Source organism: Podarcis cretensis (assembly GCF_951804945.1).
Source record: "Podarcis cretensis genome assembly, chromosome: 3".
Taxonomy (NCBI): domain Eukaryota; kingdom Metazoa; phylum Chordata; class Lepidosauria; order Squamata; family Lacertidae; genus Podarcis; species Podarcis cretensis.
Genome location: NC_137172.1, coordinates 115,044,313 through 115,063,748, shown reverse-complemented (window position 1 = coordinate 115,063,748; position 19,436 = coordinate 115,044,313). Strand labels below are relative to the sequence as shown.

The 19,436-nt window shown below is 43.8% G+C and overlaps 1 protein-coding gene across 2 annotated transcripts in view; it reads right to left on the bottom strand.

Moving 5' to 3' along the window:
* Positions 1–13,279, bottom strand: part of GABRP (gamma-aminobutyric acid type A receptor subunit pi) — a 34,233-nt gene extending 20,954 nt beyond the window's left edge. Inside the window, exons 1-5 of one of the 2 annotated variants that reach the window (XM_079969975.1) lie at positions 13,133–13,279; positions 12,941–13,030; positions 6,421–6,526; positions 4,327–4,442; positions 954–1,021 (exon numbers count right to left, since the gene is read on the bottom strand). In XM_079969975.1, coding sequence (XP_079826101.1) covers positions 954–1,021; positions 4,327–4,442; positions 6,421–6,476 — 240 coding nt within the window. In that variant the 5' untranslated portion in view covers positions 6,477–6,526; positions 12,941–13,030; positions 13,133–13,279. Of the gene's footprint in view, positions 1–953; positions 1,022–4,326; positions 4,443–6,420; positions 6,527–12,940 lie in introns of both variants that reach the window. The other variant, XM_079969976.1, reaches the window with a different exon arrangement.
* Positions 13,280–19,436: the final 6,157 nt, after the last annotated feature.

Sequence of the window (19,436 nt, the reverse complement as noted above, 5' to 3'; positions counted from 1 at the left end):
CGTACGCCAGCTCCCTTGGCCAATAAAGCGAGATGAGCGCCGCAACCCCAGAGTCGGCCACGACTGGACCTAATGGTCAGGGGTCCCTTTACCTTTACCTAATCTGACCTTGTTAATAAAACTAACAACAAAACCATCATTCTCAGAAACGGAGCAAAAAACAAAAGCTATTGCTAAGAGAGCCATCCAGAGGGTCACTTATCAGGAATGGGGGTCAAAGGGAGATCCACCGACAAAGTCGCTGCTAGATCCATTGCCATGCCAGCTTGTTGTTGCCAGGATGAAACGGGGGGCAGTTATTCCTTTTTAATATATGCCAGGCCCAGAGCTGGCACAAGTCTATGGCTATACCATCCTGGAGGGCATGTCAGGGAAACAAGCTGGGCATGGCATGCTTCTGCAGCTGGTCTCAACACCTCCTGCTCTGCCCTTTCCACCACCAGAGCCAGGACAGTGGTGGCACTTCTCACCTGTATACTGGGGTGAGGGTGGGCCTCTGGCAGCATTGATGGCACAGAATCACTCAGAAAGTCTATGGATGCCGCAATGAGAACCACTGAACACAATGGAAAGAGTTCCAGGAGAACCTGGATTGCAAACTACAGTGGTACCTCTGGTTGCGAACGGGATCCGTTCTGGAGCCCCGTGCGCAACATGAAAAGAGCGCAACCTGCAGTGGCCATCTGCACATGCGCGGGTTGTGATTCACCACTTCTGCGCATGCGTGTGACGTCATTTTGCGCTTCTGCGCATGTGCGAGCGGCGAAACCCGGAAGTAACCCTTTCTGGTACTTCCGGGTCGCTGCAGGACGTAATCTGAAAGAACGTAACATGAAGCGGACGCAACATGAGGTATGAGTGTATCAGAAACTGCATCTGGATTCCCACTGTCTCCCTGCTCCTCAGAGCTGCCTTAATTCCTTTTATTCCTCCCTCCAGGATTGTTTGCTTACCATATCACTCTCAGAAATGCTGGAAATGCTTGCAACATCAAGGCTCATGGCTATCACCACAGGCTCTCCTGCAAAAGGAAAGGAAAGGGAAGTTTAAATTGCAGATACAGATAGGTAGCCATGTTGGTCTGCCATAGTCAAAACAAAATAAAAAAATTCCTTCCAGTAGCACCTTAAAGACCAACTAAGTTAGTTCTTGGTATGAGCTTTCGTGTGCATGCACACTTCTTCAGATACACTGAAACAGAAGTCACCAGACCCTTCTATATAGTGAGAAGGTGGGGAGGGGTATTACTCACAAGGGTGGTGGGATTGGGTGATTGGCAAATAGCTGTGATGAGCCTGTTGACGACTCTTAACGACTGCAATAGGTCTTACAGGAAAAAGCAAGGGGTGAGAAGGTGAAAAATGGCTTTGTCATGTATAATGAGATAAAAATCCAATGTCTTTGTTCAGACCAGGTCTCTCCATGGTTTTAAGTTTGGTGATAAGTTGCAATTCAGCAGCTTATCTTTCCAGTCTATTTCTGAAATTCCTTTGTAATAGAACAGCTACTCTGAGATCTTGTATAGAATGTCCTGGGAGATTGAAGTGTTCTCCTACTGGTTTCTCTGTCTTGTGGTTCCTGATGTCAGATTTATGTCCGTTTATTCTTTGGCGTAAGGTTTGGCCTGTTTGTCCAATATAGGGAGCTGAAGGACACTGTTGGCATTTGATGGCATACACAATGTTAGACGATGAGCAATTAAATAGTCCCGAGATGGTATGTGTGATGTTGTTGGGGCCAGTAATGGTGTTGTCCGGGTGTATGTGGCAGCAAAGTTGGCATCTGGGTTTATTGCAGGCTCTGGTGCCAGTGTCCGTGTTAAGTCTGGTTGTAGTATTATTGTGGGTTAGGAGTTGTTTAAGATTGGGTGGCTGTCTGTAGGCAATGAAAGGCCTTCCTCCCAGAGCTTGAGAAAGAGAACTGTCATTGTCCAGGAGAGGTTGTAGATCTCTGATGATGCGTTGTACTGTTTTAACTTGGGAGCTGTATGTGATGACTAGAGGTGTTCTGTTATTTTCTTTTTTGGGTTTGTCTTGCAGCAAGTTCTCTCTGGGTATCAGTCTGGCTCTGTTGATCTGTTGTCTAACTTTCAATGTTGCCCCATCAGCTGGGAATTATTCCTTCTGCTGCCTTGACCACCATTCGGGTGAAGTAATCACTTTAATTGTTTATCTGTCTGTAAAGATTCTTACATTTTTAAATTATGACGCTTTTTTTTTTTTTTGGTCCAGTTCTTCTCTTTCTCCCATTCCAGCTCTTTTTTATCTGCTGCACTGAAAGACTGTTTAAAGGGCCATTAGGCTATAGTCATTTACAGACATATACCTGGCAGAAAATGCCGTTAAACTCAATGGAGCTTACAGAGCTACCCAAAGTACAGGGATCTGCTGTGTTTAATACCTGCCAGTGATATGGCAGCATAAAAACCGCTGCATCTCAGCGTTTAGTTAGCTTTTTCCGAATTCTTGGGATAAGGTGGGATATTAAAATTACTACATAAATAAATTTGGTCCCGGCATTTCAAACTGCTTACATTGCTCTACAGCTGCTAAGGTCATATTTATTATTGCTAGGTTAGGAGGTGTCTGCTATTAAGAGTACGCAAAGTACAGAAAATGTTTAGCAATAATAAGAATAATACACTGAAACTATCGAATTGCACTGTGAAGGAAGGAACATACCAGGCTTTGTGCAATGTTGGGCTATGCATGTTTACTCATAAGTAAGTCCTAATGTGTTTGTAAGGCTTAAAGGTAAAGGGACCCCTGACCATTAGGTCCAGTCGTGACCGACTCTGGGGTTGCGGCGCTCATCTCGCTTTACTGGCCGAGGGAGCTGGCGTACAGCTTCCGGGTCATGTGGCCAGCATGACTAAGCCGCTTCTGGCAAACCAGAGCAGCGCACGGAAACGCCGTTTACCTTCCTGCCAGAGCGGTACCTATTTATCTATTTGCACTTTGACGTGCTTTCGAACTGCTAGGTTGGCAGGAGCAGGGACCGAGCAACGGGAGCTCACCCCGTCGCAGGGATTCGAACTGCCAACCTTCTGATCAGCAAGTCCTAGGCTCTGTGGTTTAACCCACAGTGCCACCCGTGTCCCAAGCTTTGTGAGGCTTACTCCCTAGTAATTGATTTTATATATATATATATATATATATATATATATATATATTCATGCGTTTTCCATTTTTCCATTTTCACATCGTGTTTCCTCCACATAGAATATTTATGTACAGACTTCCCAACCTAGCCTCCCACAGTATTCATAATAAACCTAAGATTTGCTGCATCTCCATTTATTTTCCCACCTTTCTTTCATCCCTTTTACTCCTTAATTATAGTTGACTGCTGCTCATGTGATTACTCCTTCTTGTAAATTCATTGCAGTATCATATTTTCTTAGGTACTCCCCAAAGCTTTCCCATTCACCCTTTCATCAAGATTTCTTATGTTGGCTTTCATATTGGCAAGTTCTGCAAATTCTGTCAATTTATATAGCCATTGTTCCTTAGTTTTACTTTCTTTCCAACATCTAGTGTATGGCCGCAGCTGCTGCATAGAGAAATAAGTTGCATGCCTTCATGAGAATCTCATCTTCAGTTATTCCTAGTAGGAAGGCTTTAGACACCCTAGTAAATGAACAATGGAACAGGTGAGGGTATTGCAGAAGAGATGACAGAGGTGATGCAGAAGAGATGACAGAGGTGATGCGATGTTGTTGTTTAGACGTTTAGTTGTGTCCGACTCTTCGTGACCCCATGGACCAGAGCACGCCAGGCACTCCTGTCTTCCACTGCCTCCCGCAGTTTGGTCAAAATGCTGGTAGCTTCGAGAACACTGTCCAACCATCTCGTCCTCTGTCGTCCCCTTCTCCTTGTGCCCTCCATCTTTCCCAACATCAGGGTCTTTTCCAGTGAGTCTTCTCTTCTCATGAGGTGGCCTCCAAGTATTGGAGCCTCAGCTTCAGGATCTGTCCTTCCAGTGAGCACTCAGGGCTGATTTCCTTGAGAATGGAGAGGTTTGATCTTCTTGCAGTCCATGGGACTCTCAAGGGTCTCCTCCAGCACCATAATTCAAAAGCATCAATTCTTCGGCGATCAGCCTTCTTTCTCCAGATTCAGATAGAAGCTGAACACTGGAATTAGGGTAAGGGCAACTGATCTTAAGTTAATAAAATGGAATGGGAATAGGCAAGGGTCTCTAAGTTCAGCTTAAACAGGGGCATAGAGACAAAATTATAAAGACCAATAAATTATTTCCTCTCTTCAAGGCTGAAAGGCTTTGGCAGGTCCTACACAACTACAAAAGACGCTGATGATGTCATACCACCAAATTTTGGCCTGAGATATTTGTTGTATCCCCGGGTTAGGTTCCCGAATCCAGGGAGGGATGTTGACACTCGGCTATCTGACGTGTCAGCATAATGACCCAAGATGCACTTTCTGAAAACGAAAAGTAAGAAATGTTGAATGTGGCAGTGGATACTCATCTGTTACACAGCTGCAGCCTTGCTCTTCTCATCACACCCAACACTTGCAAACCAAACAGAATCTTCATTCTGCATTTATGCAGCATTTAAATCCTAAACGCCTGCTTGTTGTTCTGTGTGAGAAGGTAGTCGGTGTCTAATTGTCACTGGATTTAAAACAAGGGCTTGCCTACTCTCCCACATTCCTCAGATGAAAATAGGGACCTTTTTCACTCCCCACCAACAGACCCCAGTTGGCAGGATTTAATTATCAGTCAAGAATAATTTTACAGCGCAAAGCGGGGGAAGAGGAACCAAAAGAAACACTAAATACTTGAATATTTTGGACAGCAAGTATGAGATAATCTGCTAAGTATGAGCCAAAGGAAGAGGCCCTCCCTGTGTCCAGTATAAATCATCAGCCATTTTCTGCCTCACCTCTAGAGGCTGAGAACATGGGTGCAAAGCCATGTGACAGGATTTTTTCACTATTAAAAAAAAAAGGCATGTAGAACACTGAACATTGCTTCTGTTGCTGCTCCAGATAATTGCTAAACAACAAATAAGTGGCTATTGTTGTATAATCAACAGGTACCAGGTAAGGAATGCTATAACTTTAACTGGAACAGAACTGCAGTGGCCAAATTACTGGCTAGTGTTGCTACAACTGGAAGAAAAACCATGAAGCGGTCTGCCAAGACCCACAGCAATTTTCAAGCGGTCCGTGGTATGAAGGGGAAAAACCACTCATCTAGGGTGGCGCTGTGGGTTAAACCACAGAGTCTAGGACTTGCCGATCAGAAGGTCGGCGGTTCGAATCCCCACAACGGGGTGAGCTCCCGTTGCTCGGTCCGTGCTCCTGCCCACCTAGCAGTTCGGAAGCACATCAAAGTGCAAGTAGATAAATAGGTACTGCTCCGGCAGGAAGGTAAACGGCGTTTCTGTGTGCTGCTCTGGTTCACCAGAAGCAGCTTAGTCATGCTGGCCACATGACCCGGAAGCTGTGCGCTGGCTCCCTTGGCCAATAAAGCGAGATGAGTGCCGCAACCCCAGAGTCAGTCACGGCTGGACCTAATGGTCAGGGTTCCCTTTACCTTTACTTAGCATCTTAACTGCATAGCCCTTGCTGTTTGCTGAAGACAAGCCTCTTTATCCTGGCCTTTAACAGTTAAATTATTTTGTTTTGTGAGACTCACAAGGAGAGGGGAGTCCGCAGCAAAGTCTGTACTCTTTCTGTGTGGTTCCATATGGGATTCCAGCTATGATTTCCACCCCAATTAGAAGTTTTGGGGGGAAATCTGAGATGGGGATAATTAATTGAAATGGAATTGGTTTGGTGCTGCTACTGGGCAAGACGTTGGAATAAGTTAATTGGGGGACATGTGGATGGGGTACAAATTAATACAATAATTTATTCGGGGTGATTTTAGTTGGGAAGTGAAATTAATTGGCTAGCCTTCTGTGAAATATACATTCTAGTAACTATTTTCTAAATTTGCATCTCTCTCTCTCATATATATATATAGAGAGAGAGAGAGAGAGAGAGAGAGTGTAGTGTGTGTGTGTATAGTGTGTGTGTGTGTGTGTGTGTGTGTGTGTGTGTGTGCGCGTGCGTAAATTTTATATATATATATATATATATATATATTACACACACACACACATACACATACACACATACATACATACATACATACATACATATGCAAGTATGTATCTTTTTGCCTTTTCAGCATAACCTCTTTTAAAAAAAAAGATTTGGACACTTTAGAAAGCCTATCTAAATTCCCGCCTCAGATTTTTACATCATACAATAGCCCCAGAAAACTATCTTGATGCTTCTATGCTAGAGAACATTTCCACCCCCAGCCCCTAGCCCTAGGAACCAAGTCTTATTTTCTTGCATAAACGGAATAGCTGTGTGGCAGATATTCTTAAATATTTCAGCTTACCCTTCACACAAAAGAAACAGACAGACATGGATGGAGAAGTAACAACTGCAAGACATTTGTGAAGATTATTTTCACCACCGGCTAAGATGGCTCACTTGTCAATGATCTGCAAAGCAAAGCAGATAAGTATTTCACCTATATAAGCAGAGATGAATCAATCAGTATATTTTCATATCAGCATCACATGTGATCACTCACATATCTGTTTCAGCCCATTTCTGCACCAACCAGCAATTTTTTTTAAGCCCACACAAAAGTTCACATTTAAATGTGTATTTAAAAATTTATTTTAAATTCATCTTCTTCTTTTTTTCAAAAAAAATAACAAATAACAAAGTGCTTAGATCTATATCAGACCATTTAGGAGATGCGAAAGAGAGAGAGTCCACACATTAGCTCTGGAGGTGCAAATCACGTCAAGTCAATAGGTGTTGGAATTCAAAAAGCTCAAATTCCTCAAGCAAACCTCTAGGTGCCCAACTTTGTCTCATAAAACAAGCCACCCTAAAAAAATTAATACACACACACAGGTTTTTTTTTTAAAAAAAAACCACACCCTGTTTACAGCCATACATTAAGGTGCTGAGCATTGTTAGGAGACCCCTCACAGAGCTACAATTCCCAACATACAACAATTCCCAGAATTCTTTGGGGAAAGCCATGACTATTAACATGATTTTATATCTCCTCGCAGACACAGATAAGTATGTGACTTGGCATGTGGCACTCTTTGCAACTGCCTCTAGGAAAACTAGAGCAAATTATATAGCCAAGATAGCCACCAACTGTAAAGGAGATGAATTTATTTGACCCTATCTATATCAGGCTATTGGGACGCAGGTGGCGCTGTGGGTTAAAGCCTCAGCGCCTAGGGCTTGCCGATCGAAAGGTCGGCGGTTCGAATCCCTGCGGCGGGGTGCGCTCCCGCTGCTCGGTCCCAGCGCCTGCCAACCTAGCAGTTCGAAAGCACCTCCGGGTGCAAGTAGATAAATAGGGACCGCTTACCAGCGGGAAGGTAAACGGCGTTTCCGTGTGCGGCTCTGGCTCGCCAGAGCAGCGATGTCACGCTGGCCACGTGACCCGGAAGTGTCTCCGGACAGCGCTGGCCCCTGGCCTCTTAAGTGAGATGGGCGCACAACCCCAGAGTCTGTCAAGACTGGCCCGTACGGGCAGGGGTACCTTTACCTTTACCTTTATATCAGGCTATGTTCTAGCTTCGTCAGCAAATTCCGAGCATAATTGCACACTGTATTAATTGACATTGTTTTTTGATATATTAGTGGCCATGTGATTATTTTAGCTTATGAATTTTATTGTTTAATGTCTTGATTTGTATATTGGGGTGCAGTGGTACCTCTGGTTAAGTACTTAATTCGTTCCGGAGGTCCGTTCTTAACCTGGAACTGTTCTTAACCTGAAGCAACACTTTAGCCAATGGGACCTCCTGCTGCTGCCGCGCCGCTGGAGCATGATTTCTGTTCTTATCCTGAAGCAAAGTTCTTAACCAGAAGCACTATTTCTGGGTTAGCGGAGTGTGTAACCTGAAGTGTATGTAACCCGAGGTACCACTGTACTTTTATAGCTCTGTTTAGAGTATGTAATGTTTTGATAATATAAATGTTTTAAGTCTTTTGTATCAATCCAGTATATTATCTTTTAATTGTTGAATGCTTCTGTGCAGCTTTTGGCTATGTGCAATAAAACTGACTGACTGGCCATGACTATTAAAGTGATATAAGAGTGCTTTGCATGTATGGAATGGATGCTGTTGGCATCTATCTGTCTTGAGAGACAATGGAGTGCACCTCCAGGGGTGAAGTCAAAACACTGTGCTAGTAGCTCCCTGGGGCGCAAGCCTGGGCAGTGTGTATGGATGTCCTGGGCTGCCCAGACGACAAGCCCCCCCCCCAACCTCGTGGTCCAAAGGAAAGCAGAGCAATACATTTGGCACTAGCTTGGCTGCAGTGGTTGCCGGAAGGAGTTGTAAAAATAATGCCATCCACTCAGTCTCGATTTGTGTTGGGTTGACTCCTTAGCCCAGGGGTCAGCAAACTTTTTCAGCAGGGGACTGTTCCACTGTCCTTCAGACCTTGTGGGAGGCTAGACTATATATTTTTTTTGGGGGGGGGGTAAATGAATTCCTATGCCCCACAAATAACCCAGAAATGCATTTGAAATAAAAGCACACATTCTACTCATGTAAAAACACGCTGATTCCCGGACCGTCCACAGGTCAGATTTAGAAGGTGATTGGGCCAGATCCCCCGGGCCTTAAGTTTGCCTACCCACGCCTTCGCCTATTCTTCTCCTGAACGGATGTAACACCTGTCCAAACAGAGGAACATAATACAGTGGTACCTCAGGTTACATACGCTTCAGGTTGCAGACTCTGCTAACCCAGAAATAGTGCTTCAGGTTAAGAACTTTGCTTCAGGATGAGAACAGAAATCGTGCTCCGGCGGCGCGGTAGCAGCGGGAGGCCCCATTAGCTAAAGTGGTGCTTCAGGTTAAGAACAGTTCCAGGTTAAGTACGGACCTCCGGAATGAATTAAGTACTTAACCTGAGGTACCACTGTATGTCTCACTAAATAGGCTTATAATACTTGTTCAATACTTGGAAGCAAGTACTGGTGTTGCCATACTGCGTTGCTTCATTCTGATGGGTATGGTTGTTTGGAACAGAAGTGGGAATGTGCTATATTTTGTAGTGCTTTCGCTGACTTTCCTGGGAGTGGGCATGGCACGGGCTTCAAAGCCTGAAGTTACACAAGGGCTGTGCTCACCAAAGCATGAACTGGTGGGGGTGGGGGTGGGGCAGTTAGCTTTCATCTAATGCCACCATTCTGTGCTGCCCACTATTATTGCTCACCAAAGCCAAACAATGGAACGGCAATAGCTCAGTTGAAACACTCTCAGTGGTGCTCAAAATGTGTGCTAGGGAGCCCTGGAGTTCAAGACTTCTTCCATAAGAAGATATTTAATGATAGACACACTCGCCTGAAAGACACCCCTGTTATGTACTGAAGTTCTCACCCTGGGCCAGCAGGGGGAATACTGTAGATAGTTTTCACTCAGGTCCACATATGCAAATAAGGGGTTGAAAGTGACGTTCAGTGATTGGACAGTTACAGAAAGTGGTTACTGTTGCGTTCTAGTGGAGCTTTATATAAGCAGGCTGGCTGAACCCTTCAGTTCAGTTCTGTTCTGGCCTGTGAATAAACAAGAGCTGTTTGAAGAATCGCTGTATCTTCTGATATGTTCACCCATAACTTAACAACCCCTGTCCTTGCAAAGTCATTGAGAGCATATTGAATGTGTTTAAGTTCATGTAGGATGACACTGACATCAAGCAGGCTTGTTTTCAGTAAAGACATGGACTGAAGCTAAGCAGTACAGTGGTACCTCGGGTTAAGTACTTAATTCGTTCCGGAGGTCCGTTCTTAACCTGAAACTGTTCTTAAGCTGAAGCACCACTTTAGCTAATGGGGCCTCCTGCTTCTGCCGCTCCGCCAGAGCACAATTTCTGTTCTCATCCTGAAGCAAATTTCTTAACCCGAGGTACTATTTCTGGGTTAGCGGAGTCTGTAACCTGAAGCATATGTAACCCGAGGTACCACTGTATCTCAATCAGGGGTCAGCAAACTTTTTCAGCAGGGGGCCGCCGGTCCACTGTCCCTCAGACCTTGTGGGGGGCCAGACTATATTTTTTTAGGGGGGGGAACCAAATGAATTCTTCTGCCCCACAAATAACCCATCGATGCATTTTAAATAAAAGGGCACATTCTACTCATGTAAAAGCACACTGATTCCTGGACCGTCCGTGGGCCGGATTTAGAAGGCGATTGGGCCGCATCCGGCCCCCAGGCCTTAGTTTGCCTACCCATGGTCTGGATGTCTGATTGTCTGGGAATCCTATATATGCCAACTTGAGGTTCATGATGGAAGAATCTGACATCAGATCTCCAACACTGGACACCCAATATATCCTAAGCCCCTGGAACTCCATTCTAGCGGCCATTGGATTGCAGTCTAAGGCTGCTTCCAGACTGCTGTTATTTCATGGGTGGGAATCAATTGCATACTGGCAAATCTGGGGTGTGTATTTGAAGGGGAATCTGACCACCTGGACCCATGTCAGAATAGATTCAGGTCCCACATCTGGAACAGAAACTGCTGTGCCCATTCCAGTGGACAATCTCCACCAAGGTGTGACCCTCTGGATTCTTTAGGAGCTCTCAATCAGTCGCTTTCGGAACCAACAGTCGTGGTATACTTATGAGCCAGCCAGAGGTGGAGGCCAGGAGCGTGGTGTTACATTGGCTTTGTTCCCACTTGGTGGAGAGACTGAATAAGATTTCTTCTCCACCCCGTGGAACTTGTTCTGCGGGATTCTATAAAGCTGAGGTGCATCTCCCCTGTTCTACCTGAAAGACCACCTGATTTTAGGCTGCATCTTTCTCTTCACGTATATTGCTTTTATACTGTACATGGTGTACACCACTCAGAGATTTGTAGAAAAATATCAAGCGCTTTCTTTTCTTTAAAGAAAATAAAATGTTTAGCTTTGAGAAACTACACTGAGTTTCATTGTCATCAATACACCTATGTGGAGATGCCCTGTGAAATGTGGAGAGCCAGTGTGGTGTAGTGGTTAAGAGCGGTAGACTCGTAATCTGGTGAACTGAGTTCATGTCTTTGCTCCTCCACATGAAGCTGCTCGGTGACCTTGGGCTAGTCACACTTCTTGGAAGTCTCTCAGCCCCACTCACCTCACAGAGTGTTTGTTGTGGGGGAAGAAGGGAAAGGAGAATGTTAGCCGCTTTGAGACTCCTTCGGGTAGTGATAAAGTGGGATATCAAATCCAAACTACTACTGTGAAATAAGTCTGCTGGACATCATTGTAAAGGTAAAGGGACCCCTGACCATTAGGTCCAGTCGTGACTGACTCTGGGGTTGCGGCGCTCATCTCGCTTTATTGGCCGAGGGACCCGGCGTACAGCTTCCAGGTCATGTGGCCAGCATGACTAAGCCACTTCTGGCAAACCAGAGCAGCACACGGAAACGCCGTTTACCTTCCCGTCAGAGCGGTACCTATTTATCAACTTGCACTTTGATGTGCTTTCGAACTGCTAGGTTGGGAGGAGCAGGGACTGAGCAACGGGAGCTCACCCCGTCGTGGGGAATCAAACCGCTGACCTTCTGATCGGCAAGTCCTAGGCTCTGTGGTTTAACCCACAGCGCCACCCGCATCCCTTTTACAGAAGGATCATTAATGGAGATGACCTCACTGCTTTCAGTTCTGGTCAAATCTTTAAAAATTACACCTTAACCCAGGGGTCAGCAAACTTTTTTAGCCAAGGGCCAGTCCACCGTCCCTCAGATCATGTGGTGGGCCAGACTATATTTTGAAGGGGGAGGAAAATGAATGAATTCCTATGCCCCACAAATAACCCAGAGATGCATTTTAAGGTTGAATATGTGGAATTAGCAAAACTGACCCACAGGATCCGCAATCAGGAGGAAACAACGTACCAAAAATAATGGAGTAAATTCATGGACTATATAAGTGAGAACTGTAGAAATTTGAAGACGTTAGCAGGACTGAAATAAATCTTATGACATGGTCTAGATATTACTAAGGAACTGTGGATTAGAGATTGGAATAAGAAAACCAGTGGAAGGGAAGGAGGGAAGTCAACGCTCTACGGAGCGTAAAGAAAGACAGGTGTAAAAAGTTATGAAATATTTGTGTATTTTGTTTGTGTTTGTGTATTTGAAATGAAAATCTAATAAAAAGTATATTTTAAAAAAAGAGAGATGCATTTTAAATAAAAGCACACATTCTACTCATGTAATAACAGGCTGATTCCCGGACTGTCTGCGGGCCGGACTGAGAAGGCAATTGGGCCGCATCCGGCCCCCGGACCTTAGGTTGCATACCCCTGCCTTAAGCAGTCAGCTTTGGCATGAGTCATATGCCAACTGAACTCTGGTCTTCTCTCTTTCGTGTCCCCTTTACCTCACATCTTCTGCAAAGCAGGGGATCTGTGGCAGTGAAAAATAATGCCCAGTGAAAAAAAATACCAACCTATCCATCTCCAGCCATGATGAATCTGTAATAATAAAAATGTGATCTCATCTTGAATCAAGGCACAGATGACAAAGTTTCCTCATTGGGCCAGCATTAGACACCAGGAACAGAATCAGATCTCAGTGCCAAAACATCTGAAGACCTCCATCACCACATTGGATTTCCCTGCCCTGTGTACCTTCCATGATCCTAGCTGCACCCCTCCCATTCAGCTACCAACAAGAAGGAACTACGGAACACTTTAGTAAAAAATTAATTCAGAACATTGTGCCCATGGAAAGCCCTTCAAGAAATGGTCATTACGCTGTTTTCCATGGTATAACTCGCTCCCTGCCCCTGCCCCAACCCCGCAAAAACGGTATGCCTCTATTAAACCACCAAAGAAAAGATAAGAAGGAGGAGGAAAAAGGATTGTCAGCATTTACTTACATTTAGTATATTATTCGTCACAAAATGACCAGTGCTGGCTCCCGGTTTTGTTGGCACGGAACCAAAGCGGCAGACACTAACAGTTGAAGCCTGTGCGTGCAAATAAGTGAAAGTTAGAAGCTGTATAAGTCAATCCACTTGTCAAGGTGTTACACAAGCCGAGTTCCCTCAATGAAAGTCTGAGAGACTTACCGTCGGGAGTCAACATTCATTCAGCTGCAACTAATAATCCTGCCTGAGATCAATCATGCTGGGCATCAGTTCTGGGGCTGCGATTTTTCACTCAGTCAAGTGAACGTGCTTTCGCAGCCGACCTCTGCAGGTAGAAATCCCCTCTCCTCCCAGGGACACAAACTGCAGGTAAATCCTCCGTGGGCTTTCCCAGGACTTTACCTGTAACGTGATTTGCATGGCCCATCCCCCTCAGCCGTTGTCCCAACCCAACCCATGCCATCATTTATGTTCCAGCATTTTCAGTGAGACCATTTTTCCACAGTTAGATCATCACAAACTGTACTTACTGCATGCACACAGATGTAAGTTCCATTTAAGTTACATTCCGAGGCATGGAAATGGCCCTTCTCTCATATATATATATATATATATATATGAAAAACTGGTAGAGATGTAATAAAAGATGTGGCTGATTAATCAAAACAACATGGCTCCCACCAGGATGCAGGCCCCAGAGAATAAGGGACTTAAGTGAAAAAAGATATAAATGCAGTCTTTTGTCCCAAATAAATATTTATGCCTCCTCGTTAATGATTTTAATTCTTTCTTTTTTGTGCATTCATCCTCACTTAACTGGCTTCAACAAGCTGAATTTTATTGTTTCATAACCTGGATGCCAGGGCATAAGTGCAATCAATTAATCAATTAATAAGTTGCCTCTCGAAATAATTTATTTAATTTTATAAACACTTTAAAAATCACAACCTATAGCAATTGGATCACTACAGCACACTCTCTTTTGGAGTGGGGTTTACATTAAATGTACAATTTCTAATGAAAGAATGACTTGCTAAAAAAAACCACGACTTACAATTCCTATAACAGTGGCACCTCAGGTTAAGTACTTAATTTGTTCTGGAGGTCTGTACTTAATCTGAAACTGTTCTTAACCTTGAAGCACCACTTTAGCTAATGGGGCCTCCTGCTGCTGCCGCGCCGCCAAAGCCCAATTTCTGTTCTCATCCTGAAGCAAAGTTCTTAACCTGAAGCACTATTTCTGGGTTAGCGGAGTCTGTAACCTGAAGCATATGTAGCCTGAAGCGTATGTAACCCGAGGTACCACTGTAAGTTGGAACAAAGGGTGGTCAAAAGTGTTAAGTTGAACATATCAGACGACACAGCGATTCTTCAAACAGCTCTTGTTTATTCACAGGGCAGAACAGAACTGAACTGAAGGGTTCAGCCAGCCTGCTTATATAGAGCTCCAGTACAATGCAACTGTAACAATTTTCTGTAACTATCCAGTCACTGAATGTCACTTTCATTCCCTTATTTGAATATGTGGACCTGAGTGAAAACTATCTACAGTATCCCCCTGATGGCCCAGGGTGAGAACTTCAGTACATAACAAAAAGTGCTCTTTTTCCACTTGCATGGAAAATTGAAATATTACTAGACTTGCACCGTACATACTGAAAATATGTCTGGGAGGGGCACAAGAAAGTTAAGGCTCTTGCACTGGAGAAGGAGAAGCTGGAGATTTACTTCAATAAGCAAGTAATCAAGTGTGATTCTAGACTGTTGCTGTTTTGGGGTCAGATTCAATCACATACCAGCAAATTTAGGCTGTGTCCATAGCTTTTGAAAAGGGGAGTGTTGGTTCATGTTGCCTGCTAACAAGATGAACATGGAGTGAAAATGTTTTTGGAGCTTCAAAACAATTGACTTGGGGGCGAAAGCTAGGAAACTTAGACATGACCTAAGTCAAATATTTTGTCTCGAATCTTAGTTGAAACTCATTGTTTAAGAAATGCTAACATGCAGATGATAAATCTGGACTTTAGACACTTCATTATTTAAGAGTGATGAGCCAAGACTTTTTAAAACCAAAAGATGATTGCTGCTGACCTATATGAGTTTAAGAGGATGTACTGAGAGAATATAAGAGTCAGTTCAAAGAAAACATAATCATGGCATTTCTTCCCTGCTTTGGGGTAAATGCATAAAGATCCTTTGGGTAAGTCATTTTAAAGGAAAGAGGTGCTTAGAAAGCTTACTTAGAAATCTCCTGAAATGTGCTTATTAGTACAACCACTTTTGTTCTTTTTTTGTCTGTCTTCTATGCTCTCATACCATATCTTGTCATCTTCTAAATGCTGTTTGGTATTTTAAAGTAAACTTAAAAGTAAACTACTGTATTTTTTTTTAAAAAAAACCTTTCTCAAGCAATTGGGTTCGTATTTAATGCTTGGATGATAAAGTTAAAGGTAAAGGGACCCCTGACCATTAGGTCCAGTCATGGCCGACTCTGGGGTTGCGGCGCTCATCTGTCTTAAGTTGATGGGGATTTCTCTGCCAGTAAAATGAGAGGATGTGAAATCCAAATGTAACAGTCTTGATGTAGTATTACAGCATCTAGCTGCCCCCACCCCCGTATCACAACAGGGGGCAAAACTGCCAGCTCAGAACATGTTGATCAATTAGTTAGAAGCACACTGTTTATTTTCTCTAACTACACTTTGTCCCGCAAGAGCACTTTTCTCCTAGAACACAAGCTACTCCCACACTTTCGGCTACAGGCTGCAGTGAAACTCAGCCTCTTGCCAACATCCATCAGCTGTCTGGGTTCTTCTATTGTTTGCCCTTGTGAGCATAGTTAGTGCATCCCAGCGTAAAACCAGTTCAAGCCAGAGGATGATCTGCAGCTGAAATTCAAAGTGAGATAGCTTCTATGAAACCCTGCAGGATGTTTTGAAGACTTCAGAGGAGTCAGTGTGATTTTTATATTTTGCAGGTAAAAGCCAGACATGCTAGACTATGTACTACACTTTTCAGTGGGGATTTTAAGGGAAAGTGCCCAGGGGGAAGCTGGAATCTTTGGGGGCATGGCAGAGGTTGCTCAATCCCTTCCCTGCTAGGGAAGAAATAAAGACCTTGTTTTTGATCCCCGCCTGCAGCCCTGGTTATTCATTTATTTATGACCTGGTGGCCTAAGTAACAAGGACTTGAAGGCTTGACTTCAACAGTTTTCTGTACAGCTGTATGGAATATTCATGTTGGGTTTTCCAAATTAATTTTACATTAAGAAAACCAGTTGAAAGGCTTTCTGGGAAATGATATATAATGAGTTAAAGAAAATGTTTAAAAACACTTTTGTTTAAAAAAACACACACAGAAGCCTTTTTACTGGATATAGTAGGCGAAGAGATACCAAGAAAAGATAAAAGATTGTTCGTGTATGCAACAACAGCGGCAAAAATCCTTTTAGCCCAAAAATGGAAATAACAAGTAGTACTAACGAAAGAAGAGGGGCAGATGAAAATGATGGACTTTGCAGAGCTGGCGGAGCTGGCGGGAAAAATCTGAAACCAACGCGATCAAGTATTCCAAAAAGACTGGAGTAAATTTATACAATATTTGAAAGATCACTGTAAGCAATTAACAACACTAGTAGGGTTATCTGAAGACTTGTAATGAGAATTTTTTTTACCTTTCTACATTTATTTAAACTTTGAGGTGTTTTGTGATGTGTTTTATTAGAACTGGAAAATATATAAAATGCTGAAAGCCAGGGTGTGGGAAGGAAGGAAGTTGATAGGCTCTAAAGCAGGGGTCAGCAAACTTACCACACCTCGGGCTGGTGTCTCCAGCGCCAATTGCGCGGCGGGCCGGAGGGCGGGGGAGCACGTGCCCATACGCATGTGCACACGCTATTTCCGACACACTTCCGGGTTGGAGGAGCACCGGAAATAGCTTGTGCGCATGTGCACGGGCCTCCTCCGACCCGGACGTGCACCAAAAATAATGCTTGCACATGCACAAATAACGCACATGCGCACGAGCTATTTCCAGTGCTCCTCCAACCTGGAAGTGGGCAGCCGTGCAGCGCAGCGCTGGTAAGAGCGGGCAGCGGGGGTCGCTGCGGGCCGGATAAGCAAGTCCCTCTGGCCTTATCCGGCCCGCGGACCTTAGTTTGGGGACCCCTGCTCTAATGAGCCAAAGAGGTAAAGTGGATAATAATGATGTGATTATTTATGATTAAATGGAAAAGTAATAAAAATTATTATTTTTTAAAAAATTAAAAAATTAAACCAGTTGGCACATGTCGCTGACAGTTGTGATTAGGTCCAGAAGTGGACTGGTTCAATGAACTTCCAGGTCTTGTCTCATCAGGACATGCACCCTGTATCTGTATTTTTATAAATAATCTCCATAAGGACAATAGACAAACCACCAGTGTGAGAGCTACTGAGCCAGCATGAAAGCAGGAGCTAAAAGAAACTCCTGCCTACTGCTCTCTGTGCAGGCAGCTTTTATACGATGGGAGGAGAGGACTATAGCCAGCTTCTAGGGTCTGTTGGTCAACCACTTAGTGCTCAAAAATATGATGGGTCACTGTATGCTGAAGACCACATTACCTAAAGGACCGCTTCTCCCCATATGAACCGCCGCAGAGCCTGCAATCATTTGGGCCCTTCTTCATGTGCCTCCTCCACGAGAGATCTGGAGAGCGGCAACACGAGAACGGACCTTTTCTGTGATGGCTCTCCGCTTGTGGAATGTTCTCCCAAGAGAGGCTCACCAGACACCTTCATTGTGTATCTTTAGGCACCAGGCTAAAACGTCCCTCTTTTCCCAGGCCTTTGCCTAATTAAACAACCAATGGACTTTTGAACTGTTTATGGGAGGGAGGTTTAATTGTTTTTGTGTGTTATTATGCCACGTATTTTTGTGTTTTTATATTTGAAGCCCGATCCAAGGTAGGTCACAACAGCAGCACTACTACCATACAAATAGATGGTTAAAGAAAAAGAAAAAGGAATAGGTGCTTGAATATAAGTTTGGTGAATCTGAGTCTGAAAAGGCAGCAATAGGTGGATACAGTTAATTAAGAATACTCAGCCAAAAGAGTACTATCATTTTCGGAGTGCAATTGTGTGAGTCTGTGTTTTTGCATTTGTTAGCTAAGTTGCCATTGTCACACTCCTGATCAAGAGTGCATTTGTTGGCCAATCAACTTTTAGATTCTCTGGAGCGTTCAGCAGTCCCCACCCTATAAGCCAACAAATCTTATTTCTCTCTTGAGTGTTTTGCTAAGGTAGGGTACAAGAAGTTTGCTAAAGGCAGTCTGTCAATGCACTTGACAAGAATGTGTGTAATCCGTAGCAAATCAGTAAAACTTTACAGAGCATGGTGTGTGTGTGTGTGTAGACAATTGTTCTTCTCACTCAACAGAGCAGCCACAGCAAGAGCGGCAAACACAAATAAGCAAAGTGCGACAGTTACAAAAAAATAAAAAAAATAGCTCAACCAAAGACAGTAATAAGAGTCCAGTATTTCATAGGGTGAAGCAACATTGGCAGACACACGGTGTACCGTTTCTTACAAAACATGTCTCTCTTGATTTCAAGAATTTCTTAAAGGGAGTGTGCAGGAAGGTTAAAGAATTTTAGAAAGAATTACTAATGAGATTGCAAAACTTTAATTACAGGGTGCTTTAAATGCTTCCGAAGATTATGTATGGCGATTTTTCTATGTAGCAGATGTTTCAGGAGAATAAATTAAGTGGGAAAATGCAATCCATATCAGTTTTTCTTTGAAATGGAAGAAGCTTAGATATACTTGCTTTCGTCAAAACGACACCCAGAAGTTCCACTTTCTGGCAATAATGGTACAGGGTTACATACGCTTCAGGTTACATACACTTCAGGTTACAGACCTAACCCAGAAATAGTGCTTCAGGTTAAGAACTTTGCTTCAGGATAAGAACAGAAATTGGGCTCCGGCGGCATGGCGGCAGCAGGAGGCCCCATTAGCTAAAGTGGTGCTTCAGGTTAAAAACAGTTTCAGGTTAAGTACGGACCTCTGGAACGAATTAAGTACTTAATCCGAGGTACCACTGTATCTGCATTGTCAGTCTTGCTGAGCAAGTGTTAATGACTTATAGGGTGAGTTGATCACATTCCTTCCTTTAGGTAGCACCGCCTTCCTATGTACAAATATGAGTGAGGTATTAACCTTAAGTGAATTCAGACCAGTATTTGCCTTATCTTAGTGGTATCAGCTGCTCTAGGAACATATGCCATGGGTCTTTCTTTGGCGATCACTCATAGCCAAGTAAGATTGATTTCCATAAACACAGTTTTAACAGTGAGTCCGTAAGTGACTGTGGAGGCCAATTCTGGATCCACACGTCCTTCCACAGTGGAGACATATGTTTCCAGGCAGGAATTGATCACGGTGTGGATTTGCCAAGCATGCCTTCCTCTTAGCACATTTCTCCCTTTTGTCCTGAGTTTGAGTGTCTTCAAAGCCCATGACA